The 21,705-nt window shown below is 48.3% G+C and overlaps 1 protein-coding gene across 3 annotated transcripts in view; it reads left to right on the top strand.

Annotated features, from left to right (window-relative positions):
• Positions 1–21,705, top strand: part of Chst15 (carbohydrate sulfotransferase 15) — an 83,100-nt gene that overhangs the window by 41,540 nt on the left and 19,855 nt on the right. For all 3 annotated transcript variants that reach the window (XM_075972540.1, XM_075972541.1, XM_075972542.1), the window contains exons 2-5: positions 3,758–4,760; positions 5,530–5,869; positions 8,169–8,315; positions 13,279–13,435. In XM_075972540.1, the coding sequence (XP_075828655.1) occupies positions 4,215–4,760; positions 5,530–5,869; positions 8,169–8,315; positions 13,279–13,435 (1,190 nt within the window). In that variant the 5' untranslated portion in view covers positions 3,758–4,214. The remainder of the gene's footprint in view (positions 1–3,757; positions 4,761–5,529; positions 5,870–8,168; positions 8,316–13,278; positions 13,436–21,705) is intronic.

Raw genomic sequence — 21,705 nt, 5'->3', positions numbered from 1 at the left:
GTCTGGACTGAACACAGTGGCAAAGGTTCCCAGGGTTTCCTGAGTGGTTTCAGTAAGTCCCTGGAGGAATGCCTTGTTCTCCAGGAAGGGCCCCAGCAGGAGTTTTATCAGGAGACTGTGGACTGGCCAGCAGAAACACAGTCAGTCAGGCAAAGGGAAGAATACTCACGATGCCCGTCTTCACCCGTCTCTGTGTGCACCTCAATCCTGAAGCCCTCAGGTCCCTGTGGTTTTGAGTTTGGGCAGAGGTCTCAGGTCATCAGGGAGATTTATTACATCATCTATCACCAGGTATTCGGTCTTCAGTTCTACTTCATCCTACCTGAAAATTTAAGTTTCTAACCGAGGCTTGGGCTTTTTGAAGACCACTCCCCACCCTGAAGCTCCTAGTGGCTCCTAGTGCCGTTAGCTGTGTGCTGAGGGGGAGGGGGGCTGAGGCCAAATACCAACGCTACATGTCTGTGCGCATGTACCTACATGCTACATCTTATATTGATTTCTGGTCCCCACCCTAAGGTGTACCCAGCACACAGTCGGCCTTCAGAAAGTGTGTACTGAATTAGCGAATGAATGAAATTAGAACACACTGTGTTACGGTGTTTTGGGGAGTGATCTCCCTGGTCCTTTAATGAGTAGGAAACCGGTCTTGGAATGGTTTGCCTGGCTGGAGGTACGGCTGCTAGGAAGAGGAACACTAGGCATGTTGGAGCCTGTCCTGTGCCCCATCCACCCCCATTAACTTTATCAGCTTTCCCCATTCCTTAGCTTTATTTACTTAGCTCTTGGTTAGAAATGTTCTGCCCATTCTGTTGGATCCTAATGATGTACATTCTTGTTCTGTGGCTTCAAAGTCCATGTTTGGTTTTCTTTCTTTTAAGCCAGCAGTAAGATAGAAGGGTGTGAACATCCTCCCACTGAGTCCCTGCTTGGAGCCTCATTTTAAACCCTGCCTTGGCCCTGTCTTTGACAAGTGAAAAAAATGTTTCCTTGGCTTCGGGGATGGAGTTCCCAAGGAGGGATCTTGCCCTTTTGTTTCTTTATTTAGAAGAATTGTTTGTACCAAGCAATGGGTCAGGGGTGACAGAGCAAGACTGGAAGCAGAGGCTCCCAGTATGCTCTGCTAGCTGCCCTAAGGGAGGAGAGGGACCTAGCTTTGTCCCAGGGCATCTCCTCCCACGCTCCTCAAGTATGTTCCTCTGGCTGTCCCAGGCTCTGCCTGACTCTAGTCCCTTAGACTAGCACATCTCAGTGTGACCTCCTGGTTATAGTGATAATTCCTTGACCAATGTGGTGAGTGTGTGTGTGTGTGTGTGTGTGTGTGTGTGTGTGTGTGTGTGAATTTGGGGCACATGACATGATATGTATGTGGTCAGATGACCTCAAAAGTCATTCTTTGTCTCCCACATTGTTCGAGGCAGTCTTTCTTGTTCACGGACACATATACCAGGCTAGTTGGCCTCCTAACTTCTGGCAATTCTCTTGCCTCTGTCTCCCATCTTCCACGAAACAGAGTGCAGGTTGAGGTGTCTGGCTTTGATGTGGACCCTGGGGATCTGAACTCAGGTTGTCATGCTCCCATAGCAAATGAGTTCTCCTTGGAGGCATCCCCCAGGCCCACACAATGCAACTTTTGTTTATTATATTTCTGGCTGTGGACTCACAAAGGCTCATTTTCATATTAAGGTTCACAGAGTGCTGCTGTGGTGAGTTGTATAGAATCTGTCCAGCTCTCTGCTCCTCTAAATACTTACGTACCAATGCTGGCAGCATGCAGGGCACTCTGTGGGTGGAAGAAACAACACTTGATGCCAAGATATTTCAAGAAAACATGGGCTTTGGATCCAAGTGACATGAAAGTTTCTACTGTAGGGTGGTGGCTGTTTAGATCTCTAGCCAATGTGTAGAGTCTGTAATGACGGCTTGGTTAATGCCGCTTCTCTGAGGATAGAGGATTGCTTGGGGTGTATACAAGTACAATGGGATGCGAGCTCACCACCCTTGGGTAATTAAGGAGAAAGTATGTGGCTCAGGTCTCCCATCTGGGACTGCATATCACTTGCTTTTAGAACTCACTGACAATTAAAGATGGCAGTGTGGCCAATGATGACGCTGTTATCACGTTGTGAATTTCCTGGGTCCCTGAGCACATGTCAGGCCTATACAAATGCTTGACACACATTAATTAATGTCACATCTTTAAAAAGTTACAAAGGCCGGGTGTTGGTGGTGCACACCTTTAATAACAGCGCTCAGGAGGCAGAGGCAGATGGATCTCTGCGAGGTTGAGACCAACCTGTTTTATAAAAGCTAGCTGCAGGACAGGCTCCAAAGGTACAGAGAAACCCTGTCTCGAGAAACCAAAATAAATAAATAAAAATGATACAAGGAAACACTGTTATTATTCTCATTTTACTGCTGAAGACATGAGAACTCAGAGAGGTTGTCTCACAGCCAGTTTTGGGGGTGGTGGTGTTTATGGCGGCTAGAAATCAAGAAAGGCTCTTTCATTAGTTCATCTGTTGCCCCTGTAATGACATCTCCAAAGAAGTGTCATTTGGGGAAAAAAAATACGCTTTACTGCCATGGCATTACGTTAATGGATTTTTAAGAATCGCATCTTCCCCCGATGATGAAAATGAAAAAATGCCTTCAGGGTCCGAAGTGTTACGTGGCTCGGGGGAATCCTGTACATTTAATTGCTTAATAACTTGAAGTCAGATGGTTTTCTTTCTTTTTTTAAAATGTGATACACTTGACTGAAGAAGACGATCATTTCATTGTTGCTGAATTTTCATTAACTTTTGCTTCTTAAGCTGTGGCGGAGAGACGGAGAAGCTGTGAGGAGACAGGCTGCCTCCCTCCTCTTTCCCTCACCGTTCCCATCCCCCTCCTTACACGCCTCACATGTATCATTGAGGTAAAAATGGTGTTTTGATTCATGCCTCAAATTGGAAATCACTGATGGTCTTGGATCTCTCTCTCTCTCTCTCTCTCTCTCTCTCTCTCTCTCTCTCTCTCTCTCTCTCAACTTGTCAAAAGCTACAGTTAAGTGGGAGGAGAAACCTCAATTGAGAAAACTCCTTCATCAGATTGGCCTGTGGGCATGTTTTTAGGGCAGTTTCTTGCTTGAAGAATGACCTGTGTGGGCCAGCTCACTGTGGGTGGTGCCACCCTTGGTCTGCCAGTCCTGGGTTGTGTAAGAAAGCAGGCCGAGAAAACCACAAGGAGCAAGCCAGGAAGCAGTGTTTATCCACGGCCTCTGCTTCAGTTCTTGCCCCCCAGGTTCCTGCCTTGAGTTCCTGCCTGGACTTCTTTCAGTGATGGACTGTGATGGAGAAGTATAAGATGAAATAATCTTCTCTACCCCAAGTTGTTTTGGTCTTGGTGTTTCATTATAGCAGCAGAAGCCTAACTAATACTGTGCATGAACCGACTGTAGTTACACAAGCTTGAGATACTGGGATGTCATAGCTCGGATGTGTGAAGGCAGAGGTCCTGAAGGGTGTATCAGCCATGCTAAGTGTGGTGTTTGGGGTCACATTTGGTGACAGAGAATGAACCCTAAATCCAAACACAAATATCCTAAACATCTCTATTTACCTTGTATGATGTGTGACTTGCTTACGAGCAAGTAAGTATGGTTAAAATGGACAGGTGGAAGAGGCAGCTAAACATCTGCCCTTCTCTGGGAAGCAACTCCTGTACTGTCATAGTTACCACACAGTGCAACACAACTTAGGTTTTTTTTTATGTTTAGGTCACCTGCCATTCATAAGAGTCTGCTCCCCATGACGAGCAAACATTCCGGAGGCATGCCAGTCTACCCATCAATGAGGATCCCATGATGACTTCTAATCTCCAGTGTGGCTCCATGCTCTCCACGGATGCCACTCCAACTTTCTTTGGTGCCCTGGGAAAAACCTGAAACACAAGCAGAACTGCTTCCAAACCTGTGGCTGCTTCAGTGTTGCGTAGCTGGTGCAGAACAGACGACTGGGATTTGCTTTTTTTTTTTTTTTGTATCGACCTCCGTATTTGAACCAAAGAATGTGCCTCGTTCTCTAGTGTGTTGGTGTCTGCTCTCTTTTGCATTTGTTTCTGTTGCTCGTGCCTTTTACCATCTTTGGTCATCACAGGATATCCTTACATTTTCCCAGCAAACTCCTTGAGGGCTGGTCCATGGCTCTCTAAGCAGGCTGTCCAAGGGCTCTACCATGAGGCACTGCATCAATTGCTGCATACAGTTGTTTCCTGAGGACACACACAAGCAGCAAGCCGCCTGCCAAGGAGGCCCCCATCACGGCCATCAAGTGTGCCCCGCTTGCAAAGGGGAAAACAAAATTCTGTTTCGCGTGGACAGTAGGCAGATGAACTTGCTTGCCGTTCTTGAAGTGAGGACTGAGGGCAATGAGAACTGGGGTGGGTTTTTGCGCTTCAGGAAGGGGAAGCGATGTAGCTTGGTCTTTGGATTGATAATCATGACCTTGGTGATGGCTTCTTATCTCCTTTCCGGGGCTCACCAGGAGCTTCTGATTTCATCTCCTTTCCATTACGGGAGTTTCCCTAGCAACCCCAGCTTGATGGACAGTGAGAACCCCAGTGACATGAAAGAGCATCACTACCAACCTTCTATAAACAACATCTCCTATGTGAAGGACTACCCAAGCGTTAAGCTCATTATTGACAGCATCGCTGCCAGGATTGAGTTCACCACCAGGCAGCTCCCAGACTTACAAGATCTCAAGAGGCAGGAATTGCATGTGAGTAGCCTTGTGTCGTTATTGATGATCGGCTTTTGAAGAATGGTTGCTTCTTCCTTCTCTACCACCATCTTAGGGGGCACACGTGGAATAGGAGAGACATTTCCTAGGTGTCTACAGCAAAGATAATTAATCTGACAGCCTCTGGGATTAGATAGCGTTCTGTGATTATGCTATGGCATGCCAAGGAGGGAATTTGCTGTCTCGAATGGCCGTACCAGAGATATTTAAGGCCGTCTCTTTTCATCATTGCATTTGGGTACTTCTTGCCTGGAATGGGGTCATGGTGGTTAAAGTCACTTTAAGCAGCATTTAGTATTTTTAAAAAATGATTATTAAATTTTTTTTGTCACGTGCCTGTGTGTGCCTGTGTAGGTGTATGGGCATGTGAGGGCAGGCGCCCTGGAAGCCAGAGTGGAAGTCAGATGCCCTGGAGCTGGAGTTACAGGCGGTCGTGAGCTGCCCGATGGTGGGGGCGGGGGAGCTGGGAACTAAACTCTGATCTGACAGCAGTATACACTAACTGCTGAGCCACTTCCCCGGCCCCATCCTTTAGATTTGTTTTCCAGACAGGGTCTCTCTATGTGGCTTGGCTATCCCGGAACTCACTCTGTAGACCAGGTTGGCCTTGAACTCACAAAGACCCACCTGCCTCTGTCTCCCAACTGCTGGCCTTACAGGTGTGTGTCTCTATGTCTCCGCGTTTAGAACATGTTCTTGCTGATTGCTGCCATTCATTGTGTCTGTCTCCTTCTTTCTTTGATTGCAGATGTTCTCTGTAATCCCCAATAAATTCCTTCCGAACAGCAAGAGTCCGTGTTGGTACGAGGAATTCTCTGGGAGGAACACCACTGACCCCTACCTGACCAACTCCTACGTGCTCTATTCCAAGCGCTTTCGCTCCACCTTCGACGCCCTCCGGAAAGGCTTCTGGGGCCACTTGTCGCATGTGCACGGCAAGCACTTCCGCCTGCGCTGCCTGCCCCACTTCTATATCATCGGACAACCCAAGTGTGGCACCACTGACCTTTACGATCGCCTCCGGCTGCATCCAGAAGTGAAATTCTCAGCCATCAAGGAGCCCCACTGGTGGACCCGGAAGCGCTTTGGTGAGTGGCGGATCTCACTTTCTCTTGGTCATTCCATGGATGCATGTCATGACGGGTGAGGGATGGGCATGAGGTTCTGAAGAGAAGATGTACCGAGATTCAGAGACGTGGGTCCTTGTCGGTAGGCAGTCGCGTTAATCTGTTTTGTGGCGTAACCACAAAACACCAGCGTGTGGGTAACTTAGAAGGCAAGAAATGTATTTGGTTCATGGTTCTAGGGGTTCCCAAAAGCACGTTGTTGCTGTCCTGTTGAGAGGCCGCAGGCTGCATTACAAGATGGCGGAGAAAGGAAAATGTGACTAGCCGTATGTGACAGAGGCCAAGTTCATGGTGGGGCTTGGCTTTATAGTAAACCTCTCTCAGGAACAAAGTCACTCCCAGAGAGCAGCATTAAACTTTCCAGGCAGAGCTCCCGGAAGCAAATCACCTTCTACCGTGCTCTGCTTTATAAAGGGTTCCATGACCCTCAGCATCCCACCCTGGGTGCCAGCCTTACCAAGCTTCCAGCACATGAACCTCTGGGGGGATACACTCAAACCGTAGCAGCATTTCACAGGCAAAGGCACACCCAGTGATCGCTGGCTGAGTGCTAGGTGTGCAGGGCAAGGGGCTGGTGCAGAATGGGAATTTGTTGCTATTGGTGGGTTGGTGATGGTGGTGGTGGTGAGTGTGTATATGTGTGTGTGTTTCTGAGGGTTTTAGTTGTCTCAGAGAACTTTAACATACAAACTTAGCAGGGATCAATGCATGCCAGGAACTAGCTGGGTGTCTGGCACCCAGCTCTGGGCTGCTTTACTGAAGCCAACACACCTGGAGGAGACACAGCTTCTGGTCTCAACTGAGGGACGTGCCCTGTCTACCTCATGTGTTTGAAATGCAATGAGAACACATATTCCCCCTGGTCACCAAGGTTGACGGTGGACCCCGCCTGCTCTGCCCCTCCTTGTAGGCTGGTTTCTGCTCCACCCAGCCCCAGGCACCCTGTGGCCCTTGGTCACTGTTTCCTGTCCATAACCTTTTCCTTCTGCCAGGAGACATTTGGTCACTCAAGCTAATGGGTGATACATGGCCTGTTGTCTGCCAAAGTCTGGGCGAGCCACGAGGGTAGTTTCCATATAAAGGACCCAGGTCACTAGAAGAGAATCTTAGATGTTTTCCTTAGACTAACTTTTCCTGACAAATGTTTGACTTTCTCCTTTTGTTATTCCTTCAGGAGTGGTTTAGCAGTAGCTGCTGAGTAGCCAAGGTCCCTCTTCCTAAGGCATTTGATGGATTTGTGTATGAACACATACTCTCCCACCACAGCCCATGTTCCCCCTAAAGAGAACCAGCTCCCCCCTCCCCCGGCAGGAAGGAGGGAAGGACAGAGCGTGCCTCAACTTCTGATATTCAGTATCACCTTGAAATCTTTTGCTATTTTGGCCAGAACTGTTTTCTTCCTACTTTCCAGTAACTTTGGTAGCTGTGGTGCTGGCCAGTGCATGTTTTTAAATGTTTACAGGCTGGTTAAAGGCAGGGAACAAGTTTCAGATATGTGTAGCTGATGCCATAATCCGTGTCCATCCGGGGCACTATCAGTTCACCCTACTGTTTGGGCAAGTAGCAGGGCGCTCGATGGAATGCGTCTGTATTAGAGCATCTGATACCATGGGGCACTGAAGAAAGAGGCACTATGCAGGCAACAGGAGGCTGCTTTCTTGCTACCTTTCTTTTGTCCTTCTTCATGTTTGGCATGCCATTCAAATCCTAGGCACCACTGTTGCATGGCTGCTTTAGTCTCTTTTGATAAAAATATGACTCAGTTCTCAACTCTAGCCCTCCACATGTCCCCTTTTCTACCTCTTGAGTAGGCGTGGCCTCTTTTAAGTGGCCACTGCCCAGCAGTGGTGGTACCTTTTACCTTGTGAGGCATGCGTATACTGAAGCAGGCAGGCAGTTGACAGAGCTCTTCATCCCACTCCCTGTACCTCCTCCCAAAACTTAATCTGCATCAAGCCTTTTGCTGCTAAGGTTAGGTACCCTTGGCCTTTTCCTCCCTCTCTGGTCATGCTCCAGGAGGCCACCACCCTATCAGTGATAATGTTATCTTCGGTAACTCAGATTTTTTTTTAATTGTTGTTTTGTTTTGCCTTTTTGAGACAGGGTTTCTCTGTGTAGCCCTAGCTATCTTAGAACACTCTTTGTAGACCAGGCTGGCTTCAAAGTCATGGAGATCCGCCTGCCTTCCCCTCCCTAGTCCTGAGATTAAAGGCGTGAGCCACCACCACCCGGCCAGTAACTCACGTCTCGGTTCCTGTAGGAATTGTCCGCCTGAGGGACGGACTACGAGACCGCTACCCTGTGGAAGATTACCTGGACCTCTTTGACTTGGCTGCACACCAGATCCATCAAGGGCTGCAGGCTGCCTCTGCAGAGGACCAGAGCAAGATGAACAAAATCATCATTGGTAGGTATAGCTTCTGTGCAGCTTCAGGGGAGCTGGCAGAAGCAGCCTCCTTGGGGTCCTGGTCCATGTTCTGGGCCCAGCTCTGACTCACCTGCAGAGCGTTTTCAGGTGAATCCCTTCCCCATATGGCTGTCACTCTTACCCCAGGTAAAACAGTCACACCACCTGGATCACTACTATAGAGCAGAAGCATTCAATCAGCTTGCTTATTCTGTGCAGACTCATGGATGGCTGAAACGACTTTTTAAGGAAGTTGTCATTTTTGTTGTTCCTTAAACTAAGCAGGAGTGCTTTACTTCTTCCCACAATGCCCTGGTCAGGGTTAGTCTTGGCTGAACGCAAGGACTGTGGGAAGGACACAGCATCTCCTCTTGGTCTTAGCAGAGCTCTGCAATCCCCAGGGATGAGTTACTGTGCAACCCAAGAGCCTCTGAGCACTCACAATGAAGCTGTCGGAATGGCACGTGCTCAGGACGTGGAGGCAGGAGAATCTTGAGTTTGAGACTTGCCTTGGCTCTTTCGCAAGAGCTTGTCTCAACAAAGCAAAACCAAGCAAAGCCAAAAAAATAAAGCGATGGAAGACGAAACAAACTGAGATTGCTTGATGTAAAAATTTGCAAGAATGTTTTGTTGAAATAAAAAAAAATTGTTTCTATGTAGATGTACATTTCGGTACGTACACTTAATGAGATGATTATTACAGCTAATCAAATGAGCGTAGTTGTCTCCTCACAGCTTCCTCCCTTTAGCCTTTGCGGTTTTTCAAATGGTGAGAGTACCTGAAGCCCAAATGACGGCACACAGCAGGGCATCGCCACCTCCAGCCCCAACTCTGTGCTTTAGATGCTAGACTCCTTTCATCCGGACGGAGCTCTTTTCATCAGATTTAGCTTGGGACGCCTTCTGAAACGGAGAAATTGAATCATACATTTCACTTAAATTGGTTCCCCGAGGCAATGATCTATTTTGTGTTCCTGGATCCATTACATTTTGATTCTTTAAACCAAATGAATCTCTGGATGAGCAGGATGGATGGATTGTGACCAGCTGCTTGCGTGAGGACCCTGTTCCTGCCTCTGTGAGGAGATTCTGGCATCTGCCAAAGCCTGGGCTGATGCATGGATCGATTTTTTTTTCAAATTCATAAGTAAAATCTCTGGATCCATTGGGAATGTACTTTACACTCATACCTACAATATGAATTGGCTGTTAGTTATTTTTTTTTAATTTCCAACTCGGGTGCAAACACCCTATTTAATAAGTCTAATTAATATTTTTCTGAGACTCCCATACCATATGCCTCTGGGGAAATCTCAGGTTCTGTGAAAGAGCTAAAAATATTCCTACCAAAGCCAAGAAACAGACTTAGAAAATGAATGAGAAAGGAGAGCCTTCGTTTGGGTTCCTATTTATAGTCACTGCTCTATTTCAAAAAGAACAAGAAATAAAAATACTACATGGATACCTACTCCAAGCCAGGTTTGGTGCTATGTCTGAGGATAGCCTCTTGGTGTGACAGGCAGTGTGGAGAAGCAGATGACGAGCTGGCATCTGGCTCTCCCTGTCATCAGCCAGCTCCATGCCACTTTGGGGCTTTGTTTTCATCCCAGCCTACAGGTCTGTAAGATGGGGTTGCCAAACCAGTTTAGGATCCTGCTTCCCCCAGCCCTGGAATGTGACTCAGCCCTTTTCAACTCCTCCTCCCCCCAATGGAGGCCTTGGCAGAGGTCAAAGGGTCACCTCAGCTTGGGAGAGGGGCCTTGAGTCAGAGGAGGCCCTTCTTATCAGCCTCTGGAAGAAGAGACACTCAGGGACTCAGGACTAAAGCAGTCAGGTTCGGTGGGGCTGGGGATGCTGAAAGGTCCTGGGTGACTTGTCCCTGTCCACTCCCTTAGCGACTGATGGCTTCTTGACCTTTAGGTGACCTCTCAGAGGAGACCGTCTATGCCAGTCTTGTTTCTCTCGTTAGCCTCATCAGTCTCCTGTGCCAAGACAAGGCGGGGCATGCATCTGATGTCAAACGGGTGCTTTCTGGGTGGATGAAGGCGGGGTGGACAGACAGGTGGGAAGATGCATGGTTTTAGAACCAGCTCCCTTTTGAGATCTGGCAGAATTAGTGCCAGGTTCAGGTTACAGTCTCCACCTCTCTTCTTTATGGTGAGTAGACTTGCCAAAGGCTTGACTTGTCTTTTCTCTCTTCGTTATGTTGTTAAAAAATGAACTAAGAAAGGAAAGAAGGCTGGGATAGAAGTGTTCTCCTGACGCGATCACAGACCAAGCAGCGGAATAGGGCCTGCTGTCTGCACACATTCCACAGTGTGCTCACTACTGTCTGCACACATGTCCACAGTGTGCTCACTGCTGTCTGCACACATGTCCACAGTGTGCTCACTACTGTCTGCACACATGTCCACAGTGTGTTCACAGTGTGCTCACTGCTGTCTGCACACATGTCCACAGTGTGTTCACAGTGTGCTCACTACTGTCTGCACACATGTCCACAGTGTGCTCACTACTGTCTGCACACATGTCCACAGTGTGCTCACTACTGTCTGCACACATGTCCACAGTGTGCTCACTATTGTCTGCACACATGTCCACAGTGTGCTCACTACTGTCTGCACACATGTCCACAGTGTGCTCACTACTGTCTGCACACATGTCCACAGTGTGCTCACTACTGTCTGCACACATGTCCACAGTGTGCTCACTACTGTCTGCACACATGTCCACAGTGTGCTCACTGCTGTCTGCACACATGTCCACAGTGTGCTCACTACTGTCTGCACACATGTCCACAGTGTGCTCACTACTGTCTGCACACATGTCCACAGTGTGCTCACTGCTGTCTGCACACATGTCCACAGTGTGCTCACTACTGTCTGCACACATGTCCACAGTGTGCTCACTACTGTCTGCACACATGTCCACAGTGTGCTCACTATTGTCTGCACACATGTCCACAGTGTGCTCACTACTGTCTGCACACATGTCCACAGTGTGCTCACTACTGTCTGCACACATGTCCACAGTGTGCTCACTACTGTCTGCACACATGTCCACAGTGTGCTCACTACTGTCTGCACACATGTCCACAGTGTGCTCACTGCTGTCTGCACACATGTCCACAGTGTGCTCACTACTGTCTGCACACATGTCCACAGTGTGCTCACTACTGTCTGCACACATGTCCACAGTGTGCTCACTGCTGTCTGCACACATGTCCACAGTGTGCTCACTACTGTCTGCACACATGTCCACAGTGTGCTCACTACTGTCTGCACACATGTCCACAGTGTGCTCACTATTGTCTGCACACATGTCCACAGTGTGCTCACTACTGTCTGCACACATGTCCACAGTGTGCTCACTACTGTCTGCACACATGTCCACAGTGTGCTCACTGCTGTCTGCACACATGTCCACAGTGTGCTCACTACTGTCTGCACACATGTCCACAGTGTGCTCACTACTGTCTGCACACATGTCCACAGTGTGCTCACTATTGTCTGCACACATGTCCACAGTGTGCCCACAGGGCCTGCTATCCTATAATAATGTGCTTATCACTACCAGGAAGACCCCTTAACTCTGACTGTCCCTAAATGAGTAACACTGAGATGTTCATGGTCCATGTCCAGGAATCAAGTGCGTAGCTGACTGGCTTGTTCATCCTGAAGAAATAGACTGGGGGTAGTGGTGGCTATGGAAGGGTGGGTGCCCGATGTCCTCTCACTAGGTCCCTGGAGTCCCTGCCCTTCTACATCTCTACAGACAGTCACAAAACATGACAAGATAAATGTGACTGGGAACATGGCTTTTCTGCAAGGCACCTGTTGCAGAAGCATGAGGACCTGGATTTCCAGCATCCCTGTGTGTTCCTGTAATCTCAATGCTGGGGAGGTGGAGGCAGGAGCACCCCTAGGGCTTACTGGCCAGTCTGTCTAGGCAACTGGCAAGCTCAGGGTTCAGTGACAGACCCAGATTCAAAAAGATAGAGAATCTGTCTAGGCAATTGGCAAGCTCAGGGTTCAGTGACAGACCCAGATTCAAAAAGATAGAGAAATAGAGGGAGGCATTCCGTGTTGACTTCTGGTCTTCACAAGCAGGTACACATACATATTCACTTAAGAGTACAGGTGTCAGACCACACACACACACACACACACACACACACACACACACACACATACATTCACACACTCATACACAGTAATAACAACAACAATAATTAATTCAATTATCCAAGAGTCTCTGTTGTTTAAGTGCCTGTGTCTTGGCCTCACCTCTCTCCCCAAAGCTGTGTTGACTGTTTCCATCCTCCTGTCAGGACCCTGATTAAACAGTGTTGAACTGTCCTACAGAGTATTGACTGGATAAAGAGCAGGGGCTGAGGTGTGGGCAGTAGACAGCTGGCCAGGCAGGCAAGTGGGGGGACTGAGGCTGAGACCCCCTGGGCTTCTGGCTAAGCCTTCCTCCCATTTGGGCCCAGATTGTGCCCTGTGACTAGCTGTTATGGATCCAAGAAAAGATAGATGTGAACCGCGTCCGACTTCCCACTGAGGGTCAGCTTCGGCAGATGCCTCTTTTTCTGACACATTCTGAAGGAAACCGTCTAATAGATTCTCAGTGGGCCCTTAAAAATGCCACAGAGCTATGAGCTGCCAGCAAAGCCAAATATTGTGAAATTGAGGTCCTAAGTGTTAGTAAAGGTTGTATTTCTGCTCTTCCGGAAGGAAGAAGCTGGGGGTGGGGGTGGAGGTGTTGGCCGCACAGCAGAGGTAGGTAGGTGCCCTTTGTCTTCTCATCAGATCCCTGGATGAGTCCCCATCTGCTAACAATGACCTATAAGCTTGCTGGTCATGGCTATTCAAGAGGAAGGCACAGAAGCCAGGCTTGGCTTCTGGCTCACAGTGGGAGTCCATACTCTCTGGCCCAGCATCTGCTCCCTGTCTGTTTGCAGGAGAGGCCAGCGCCTCTACGATGTGGGATAACAATGCCTGGACCTTCTTCTATGACAACAGCACAGACGGTGAGCCACCATTCCTGACCCAAGACTTCATTCACGCCTTTCAGCCTGAAGCCAAGCTCATTGTTATGCTCAGGGACCCTGTGGAGAGGTGAGTGGTGGTGGTGGGGGTGCCACGTTTTGCATTTTGGGTGAAAAGAAAGGGCTTTTTGGAGCAGTGTTTCCATCCCATCACAAAGAAGATTTGCCTGTTTAAGAAAAATAATAAACAAGCTTAACTTGCTACATTACTGCTGTTTCTTACATAAATGTTATTCTTAGGGCAATCCTCTCTGTATTTAAACAAATCGTGGCCTCTTTTCTCAGCAGTTTTGACTGCGGTCTGTGGGTGCTAGCCTCTGATGGGTCTGACCGAGGGACAGAGGATACAGGTGCTGTTAGGGCTGGGGATACCCTTGGTGTCAGGTATGGGTGTGTTGGGGTTCTCTGTGCTCTGACTCCCAGAATCCTAATGGCTTTGGTTGTTGGGTCCTTTCCCCGTGCAGCTCTGAACATGTACCCTCTCCTCCAGTTTCTCTGGAAACAGAAGAAGGGGGAAATGACTGACAGGTTGCTCTGCCTCTGATAAGGTCAGGACTTGCCCAGGTCTGGATGGAGCAGAGCTGGTGCACCTGATCAGACAGTCCCCGGGTGGCAATGCTGTATATGCTGTAGAGCGTCAGGACCCTTTTACATCACTTAGTTTGCTGTGCCATCCAAATGCCATCTTTTCAGGAACAAGGGGTTGCCACTCAAGTCTAGGAACAGCTCAGCTTCCTGCCTGGAGATCAGCTGTCTTTTATCCACATCTTGTTCTCATTTACTCTCCTGGAAGCCACACAATCCAATCTAACCGTGTCAAACTATGATAGCTACCTGGTATTTAAAGACAAGGCCTGCAGCCCTTTGTTTCTTAGTTTCTGTGTTTTCCTATGGGTTGAATTATGATCCCTGCCCCCAAATAAGATCTGCTGAAATCCTAAATCCTGTAGCTTTATCTGGAAATTGGGCCTTTGCAGATGGATGAGGGAATTTACTTTGTGAAGAGATTGAAGGATGTGGCTACAAGCCAAGGGATACCAAGGATTGCTGTACTTCCTAAAAGCTGGGGGAGAGGCATGGGACCTCAGAAGAAGCTAGCCATGTTAACACCTACATTTCACAAATCTAGCTTCCTGAATGACAGATGAAGAAGTTCCTGTCCTGGGTGGCGCTTTGTGACTGCAGTCCTAGGAAATGCCTATCTGATTTCTTCCTCAGATGCTACGGCTTTCTCGTCCCGCTAGAACAATAACTGTTTATTGTAAACGCGTTAAGGGAATGCATCGGAAACTATAAAGGAAACAGGCCATGTATGATCTCCCATGTAGATAGCTGTTAGGTTTTCCTGTGTATTCTTTGAAGCTTCTGTCATGCACGTGTGCCATGTGCATGCATCTGTGTGTGCAGTATGCTGTCTAGCCTCTATCATGACTGCCTGAGAGCACATGCTTGCCCCTCCCACTGGTGAGCTGGGTTTTCAAAACCTCACAAGGCTCTAGAAGGTTCCCAGTTCTTTCTTTAGATTATTGGACAGAGGACAATCTCTCTGGAGCAGCCTGGGACACAGTAGTTTTCTAGGTCCACAATATGGGGTAGTCATTTCATGTGGTTCCCAAGGCAGCCACTCCAACAAAGTCACAGCTTCTAATAGTGCCACTCCCTATGAGATTATGTGGGCAAATTATATTTAAACCTCTCATGGTCTTATTGGAGGAAGTGTGTCACTGTGGGGGCGGGCTTTGAGGTTTCCTATGCTTGGAATATCACCCAGTGCCAGTGTCTCAGTCGACTTACTGGAGTACTCTGTGCGGCTGGATCATCTCAGCTAGCAGTCTTGAAGCTGTTCTGGATGTTGAACTTAGAACTCAGAACTGTAACAAATGTTGTTCTGACACGTTAGATCATCTGGGTCATCTGTTCCCACTACAGATTTTTCAGGGGTCTTCCTCTATCAAACCTTATTTTTCTTAACCCAGAATGAATCCACAGCCTCTCATTTCCTGTGTAAATAAAAGCAAATCCTCTTCTCCAAAGTAACATATCTTTTGACTTAAAATTTGAAATCAAGGCATTTTCAAAATATACGGGTTGCATTAATCCAGCAACATTAATAATCAAATGTCCTTGAGCAGCTGTTGTTCCTTCCACAGGAGTCAAACTATTCAAAGATAACATACTAATAATACAGTATCCAGATGCTCTGTGTGTTTTCCATCTTTACATGGAAGCTAAGCTGGGGCAGATGGGAGCTGGGAGCATTAGTTTTTCTCCCAAACCCAGGTAGCTAGGTTTGGGTTCCGATTCCTGGAGCTGGAATTCCAGTACCAGCCCTGGCCTGGGCTGGTACCTAAAAAGCCTCAGGCAAATTGCTTTTTTGTAACCTTTGCCACAAAAAGTTGGGCACCAAATGAAGCACCATTAATAAAAACTCAGGGTCAGAAATTGGGGTTCAATCTGAAGATACAGAAAACAAAACAGCCAGCCCCTGGCTTTTACCTCAACCTCAGTGTGAAATGGTGATCCTGCCTCCCAGAATCTCAGAATGAGACTGTGTGTTGAGAGCTGTTTCCTTCTATTTTAATAATCCTCCCTAGGACTAGGATTAAAGGTGTGCACCACCGTGATTAAAGGCATGAACCGCCCTATTTCTATGGCAAATAGTGTAGCTACTGGGATTAAAGGTGTGTGTTACCATAACCTGGACTCTAAGGCTGACCAGTGGAACTGTGTAACTCTCAGATCTTCAGGCGGTCTTTATTTATTAAAATACAATTGAAATGCTGCTACAACATGTCTTCTTGATGGAGAGTGGAAGCATCTTCCCCCAGAGTGTCCTTTCCTAGAATTGTGCATCCACTTCTGAGGACAGGAGCACTTGGAAACTGAGCCCAAGCTCAGATTCATGGCCAGAAGTAGAATCTGCTCTATCTGCCTTCTTGACCCGGCCGTGTGCCACCACTTTGCAGGAGGTTCAACTGGCCCACTGTGTTTTCTTCTTGCTTGTTTTTAAGGTACACATAACCTCTGCCAGAAACCAAAGGCAAAAGCTTTCAGCCTCCCTCACCCTCAGCTTAACACAAATATTCCATCAAGGGAAGCACCCCTTACTGCACGCTAAGTGCTGTACTCGGTGCCTAGTTGTTGAATGGCAAGCTGTGGTAGTGGTCCAGGGCTGCAGGTATCGACCGTGTTGTAACCAATGTGATAGTACTGGGATCGGGGAAGGGGTGCCTAGCAGTGGCATGTGTTAGGTAGGCGGCCTGCAGCATTAGGTAGCTAGCAGTGTGACAAACTGCTTCAAAATGTCATAGCTTCTGCCCACTTACTATTTCAGAGTTACTGGGGATCAGGGGCCTCAATGCCTTGTCACTGGGTTTTCTGCTTCAGGGTTAAGGTGTCTGTTAGTGTTGGGGTCCCACCCGATGGCTTGGGAGGGAGACTGAGTCGCTCTCACACTCATGTGGTTGTGGCCGAGCTGGGTTTCTGCAGGGCTGCTGGATCATAGACCCCTGTTCTTTTCTGACTTGACCGGAGGTGGCTCTCAATCCCTGCCCACTAGGCTCTCCAACATGGCTGATAATGTCATCAAAGCAGCAAGGGAGACGTTGGCTAGCAGATCCTTTGTGATGCAGCAGGCTGGTCTGACATCTAGATATTGTTGCCATGTTTTGTGTGTCACAGACAGATCCCCTGGTCCTGCCACTCTTCTGGGTGTTTGTCTCTCACCGGTGCTTGGGAACTTGGAGCCCTCCCTGTAGCCTTAGAGAAGAATAACTTCAGCTCGATGCCAGCTCCAGCGCCTGCAGGAGGCCGTCACGTGCTGAGTTAGCAAGAGCAGCAGCTGTTTGCTGCTTCTGAAACATGACCAAAAAATACGCAACGGTGGGGATTTCGCCTTTTCGAAACCCGTAGCTGATGGCCTATCTGAAGTGGCCAGCTCAGCTTCTTCCCTGACTCAACCAGAAAGAATGATAAATATTGTATGTTTAGGTTACTCTTGAAGAAACAAACACTAGAGCCCAAGTCCTCATTAGCTGAACTGGCTCCTGGGCCTCTGGCCCACTTTAGCTATCCTTTGGCCTTGACTTCTGCACGTGGGAGATGCTTTGGGCTGCTCCCTGTGAGTTGGATTGGTCCAGATTGTTCATTAAATTCTATGAATTCACTGGAGGGGAGGAGGGTCCTTAGGAGTTTCTGAGTCACAGCCTTTATTTCTGTTCATAGATTAAAGGCAGAGGGGGTTGAACGTGCTGGGATTGGAGGAGGCTCACTCTAATGACATTTAGGTTCCCAGAAAAAGACAGAAGCATGAAGTCCAGCCCCCACCCTGGGGGAAGCTAGAGGAATAATGCAAAGAAGTCTGTGGGGTGGTTTGAATGGCAAAGACACCAGCCACAAATTCGTGTTCTGAGTCTCTCTCTGTAAGAGACTGCAACAACTGAGAACTAATGAATTCTTGGGCTAAATTGTCCACTTAATTAAAAACAAGCCATCAACAGACAGACAAGCAGAAATTTTCTTCATTTAATCCTTCTCTGAAATGGTCCAGTCCTTTTTTTTTATTTTAACTGCTTGTGAGATGACCAATAGAGTTTGTTTCCTAACTCAGGGACACTTCAGCTCTCCCATTCTATCTGAGGAATAGCTCGTGAGGAAGGTGCTGGTTCCCTTGGCCCTGTCACATTTCTCTTCTGTTCAAGGGACATGAAGAGAAGGGCCCTGCACCATTTATTAAGGCTTTTATAGCGTCTTCAGTTTTGCTTTTAATTCAATCTAGTCAAAGCACAATGTTCAGAAATGACCATTGAGAAAGAATGGGTGCTCCCACAGTTCATTGGGATGGGCTTACAGGGAAGAGGAGCTCCACTCGGTTCCATAGTCTTCCGTCTTGACCCTAATCCCTTGGGCTTTGAAACCTGGAAAACTTCTTCATCTGCTTATATAAACTGACTTTATAGCAACCCCCTGGACTGGTTAAATAAATAATCTACATATAAACTAGGAAGGAAGGAGATGTTAGATGAAGTTGTTGCCCACACTCCTGGGGAGCACACGAAGAGTGAGGCTAAGCATTTGGATGGAGACGTAGGCTTGGTTGAGTCCCCATAGTCTGCAGAATGTGTGGAGGTATGTAGATAGGGAGCAGCTTCTACCACTGAGTGCGTGTGCAGATGTGTAAGTGGATAGTGCCCCAGAAAGACCATCCCTGGGTCCTCAAACAGTTCGCTTCAGAATCCCAGCTCTGCCACCTGAAGGTTTTGCTCCCTGGGGCAAGAAACTTAAGCTATCTGTGCCTTAGCTCCTCATCAGTGAAATGCGGGAAGGGGGCTGTTATTTAATTAAACATGCATGCTTACTATTCATTCATCAAATGTTATCGAGTACCCTCTATGCGCTGAAGGCGCCGTGTACAGATGATGCTAAACCATCCATCTGCTTCCTGGAGCCCATGGCTAGTGGAGGTGTGAGCACAGACTTGGGTGAAATCAGTGCACTTGCTCACCTGAGTTCTGTGTCGTGCCCTGCTCAGACATTGCCTCCCTGAGCTTTGTCAGCAAGTGAGAGGGTGGTTGTGGCACACGCGCAGGTGCTGTGATGGATTTCCCACCTTATATTTCTTACTTCTCCGCGATGAGCAAGTAGCCATCACATCTGGGTCTCACGGAACCAAGGGTTCCTCTGCTGTGGTGGATCAATGCTAGTATGGACACTGAAGGCCACTTTCGTGTGCAGCAAGCAGGATTCTCAAACCACCCTGAGAGGGATGTGAAGATAAGACCCGCAGAGGAAGTGGGGGGGGGGGATCTCTGATGCATCCCACAGAGATATTAGATTGCACAACGGTTCCTTGGGGCTGTAATCGTCTGTCCGGTTGGGGTATTTCTCATCCATTAGTTACTGGATGTGAATTCTTTGGGGGTTTCCCCTGGGTGAAGTGGGTCTTTCAGCCAAACAGGGATAGTTCTGCTATCCCTGAAAAAGTTCTGGAAAAGGGGGAGAGATTTCTGGTTTTGCAAAGTTGTGTGGACAGTAAAGATGAGATGAGGGACTGAGCCCAGACTGGCCTTGCTCACTTACCTCAGCATCTATGGGAGCAAAGTCTGAACTAGGGAAGGAGCTAGGGAAGGGAGCTGGCCCAGGGAAGCACCCGAGTGGCTGTAGATCCTTTGTCTGAGGTAGAGATCACTTGCTGCTAAAACCCTCCTCCCAGCTGGGCCTCTTCAAGCCTGGGAGCATTGGCTTCAGACTGTTGAGCAAGGGGGAGTCACTTGTAGCAGTCACACCACAGAACAGTTTGTGTCTTTGTCGGGGTGCTGTGTGAAGACTATCTGGGGTGGCCACCAGGTAAGGGACTTGAGTCCCTCAGCTTACAAACTGTCTGTCTTGAGGGTCCATTTGCGAGCCCATTGGCCATGCAGTGTATTCCGAGAGAGGTTGTTTGCAAAGGGCAATTCAACGGGGGGGGGGGGGGGGGGGGCAGTGCAGGAGACACCCTGGGGCAAGAAACGTGTTGTTTACTTTCTGAGAATAGAGGGATGTCCTAATGGGTTGGGGTCTGGGAGTGGGCTCTGGGTAGCCTGGAGGACTGCCCAGACTTGTCACACCTAAGGATTCTGGAGCTATGATGTAGGAGAGGTCAGTGTATGTCACCTATTAGCCAGTCTTAGTGTGTGGCAGTGACCCCTTCGCAATGACCTAGGCTGGCTTGGAGCCTCCTGATTTTCTCCCCTGCTTAGGATCTCTTTCTGCCGTCAGGATCACGTGTGAGTTGCGAGAGGTGTTGTGTAAGCCTTGTGTTTCAGGGATGCCAGGAGGACGTGTAATGTCACCAGAGGATTTGTCCCCATGCGGTGAACACTGGTGTGATGGACGCACTGGAAGAGGCGGAGGTAGACTCAGAACCCACCTGTGCTCAAGGAGCCTTGGGTGCCATGAGGAGGGAGAGGCCTGTTCGGTGTCCCAGCTGACAAAGACTCTTGTGTCACTTAGAAGTGTGACATCTCTGATCTAGATGTCCTTACTTAGATAATGTGTGCCTCCTCTGGGTTACCTGTCTGGCCTAAAGTGATGCTAGATGATCCTCCAAGTAACTTGTCCTGGCCAGTCCTGCCTCGTGGTAGCTCATGATAAAATAAAGTCTTTGCAGTCTGTAATTCAGGAAGACAGAGACCTTCTTTAAAGCTGCACGAAATGGTCATTTTTTTCCATGTAGGAAAAGTATCTATAATGATTATTGATGCGTCATATCAGAGTCTGGGAAGCTATTGATCCGTGATTAGAATGTGGATGCTGGCAAATGGAGAATAACGAGGCCAGCTGCTCTGGCGACCATCTCGGTGTTCCATTTATTACGACCCTTGCGTGGCTACAGCACCGGGAGACGGGGGTGTAAAGTTATTTGAAAGGTAAAAGTGTGCTGGCCTTTCAGGGGCTCTTGGATGAGGAAATGCAGCCACTGACAGAAACGCTGTCAGGTGGAGGGGGTGGTTTGTGGAGGTCAGGGAGGAGGACAGTGTTTTGGGGAGGACCAGCTCAAGAGGAATCAGCACAGCTAGCTGATGGCCACTACACTAGTGTTGGCCTTGGACCCTTTCTCCGAATGTATCTCTGAGAAGTATGGAGCATGGAGCAGTCGCTGGAGGAAGGAGCACGGAGCAGACCCTGGAAGGGACATTCCCAGGTGAAGCCACCAACAGTTGTACTTAGCCTGACCTAGAAGGCTATGACTTAGTGCATGCCTCTGAGCTGGATCATGTGACTTCTTCTTCTTCTTTTTAATGTATTTATTATGTATACAATATTTTGTCTGTGTGTATGTCTGTAGGCCAGAAGAGGGCATCAGACCTCATTACAGATGGTTGTGAGCCACCATGTGGTTGCCGGGAATTGAACTCAGGATCTTTGGAAGAGCAGGCAATGCTCTTAACCACTGAGCCATCTCTCTAGCCCCCGATCATGTGACTTCTGACATGGCCCTGCCTGTTAAAATCAGTTGTCGCATGCTGGGTAGGGAGCTTGCTCTGGTATTAGATCATGGTGATGGCTGTACAACCTTGTATGTAGCCACACTGTCATTGACTGAATCCTATGGGGTGTGCTTATATATGGCGATGGAAGGGCTACGAGAAAGAAAAAGTGCTACGAAAGGAGAAACCCGGTGCAGAGAGAGGTTTCACCAAACTAGTGACCTGGAGCTTGGATTTGCAGAGTCCCCGTGTGGAGGGAAGGTGATGAAGGGACCTATTGAAGGTCTTGGCAACAAACACTGCTGACAGCTACTGAGCGATGCGAGCCCCATTAGCTTGTCCAAGTGACAAGTGACCGCAGTGTGTGCGGTGT

The sequence above is a fragment of the Microtus pennsylvanicus genome, chromosome 5 (assembly GCF_037038515.1).
Source record: "Microtus pennsylvanicus isolate mMicPen1 chromosome 5, mMicPen1.hap1, whole genome shotgun sequence".
Classification (NCBI taxonomy): domain Eukaryota; kingdom Metazoa; phylum Chordata; class Mammalia; order Rodentia; family Cricetidae; genus Microtus; species Microtus pennsylvanicus.
The sequence above is the reverse complement of the archived record's forward strand: the minus strand, read 5'-3'. Positions and strand labels throughout refer to the sequence as shown.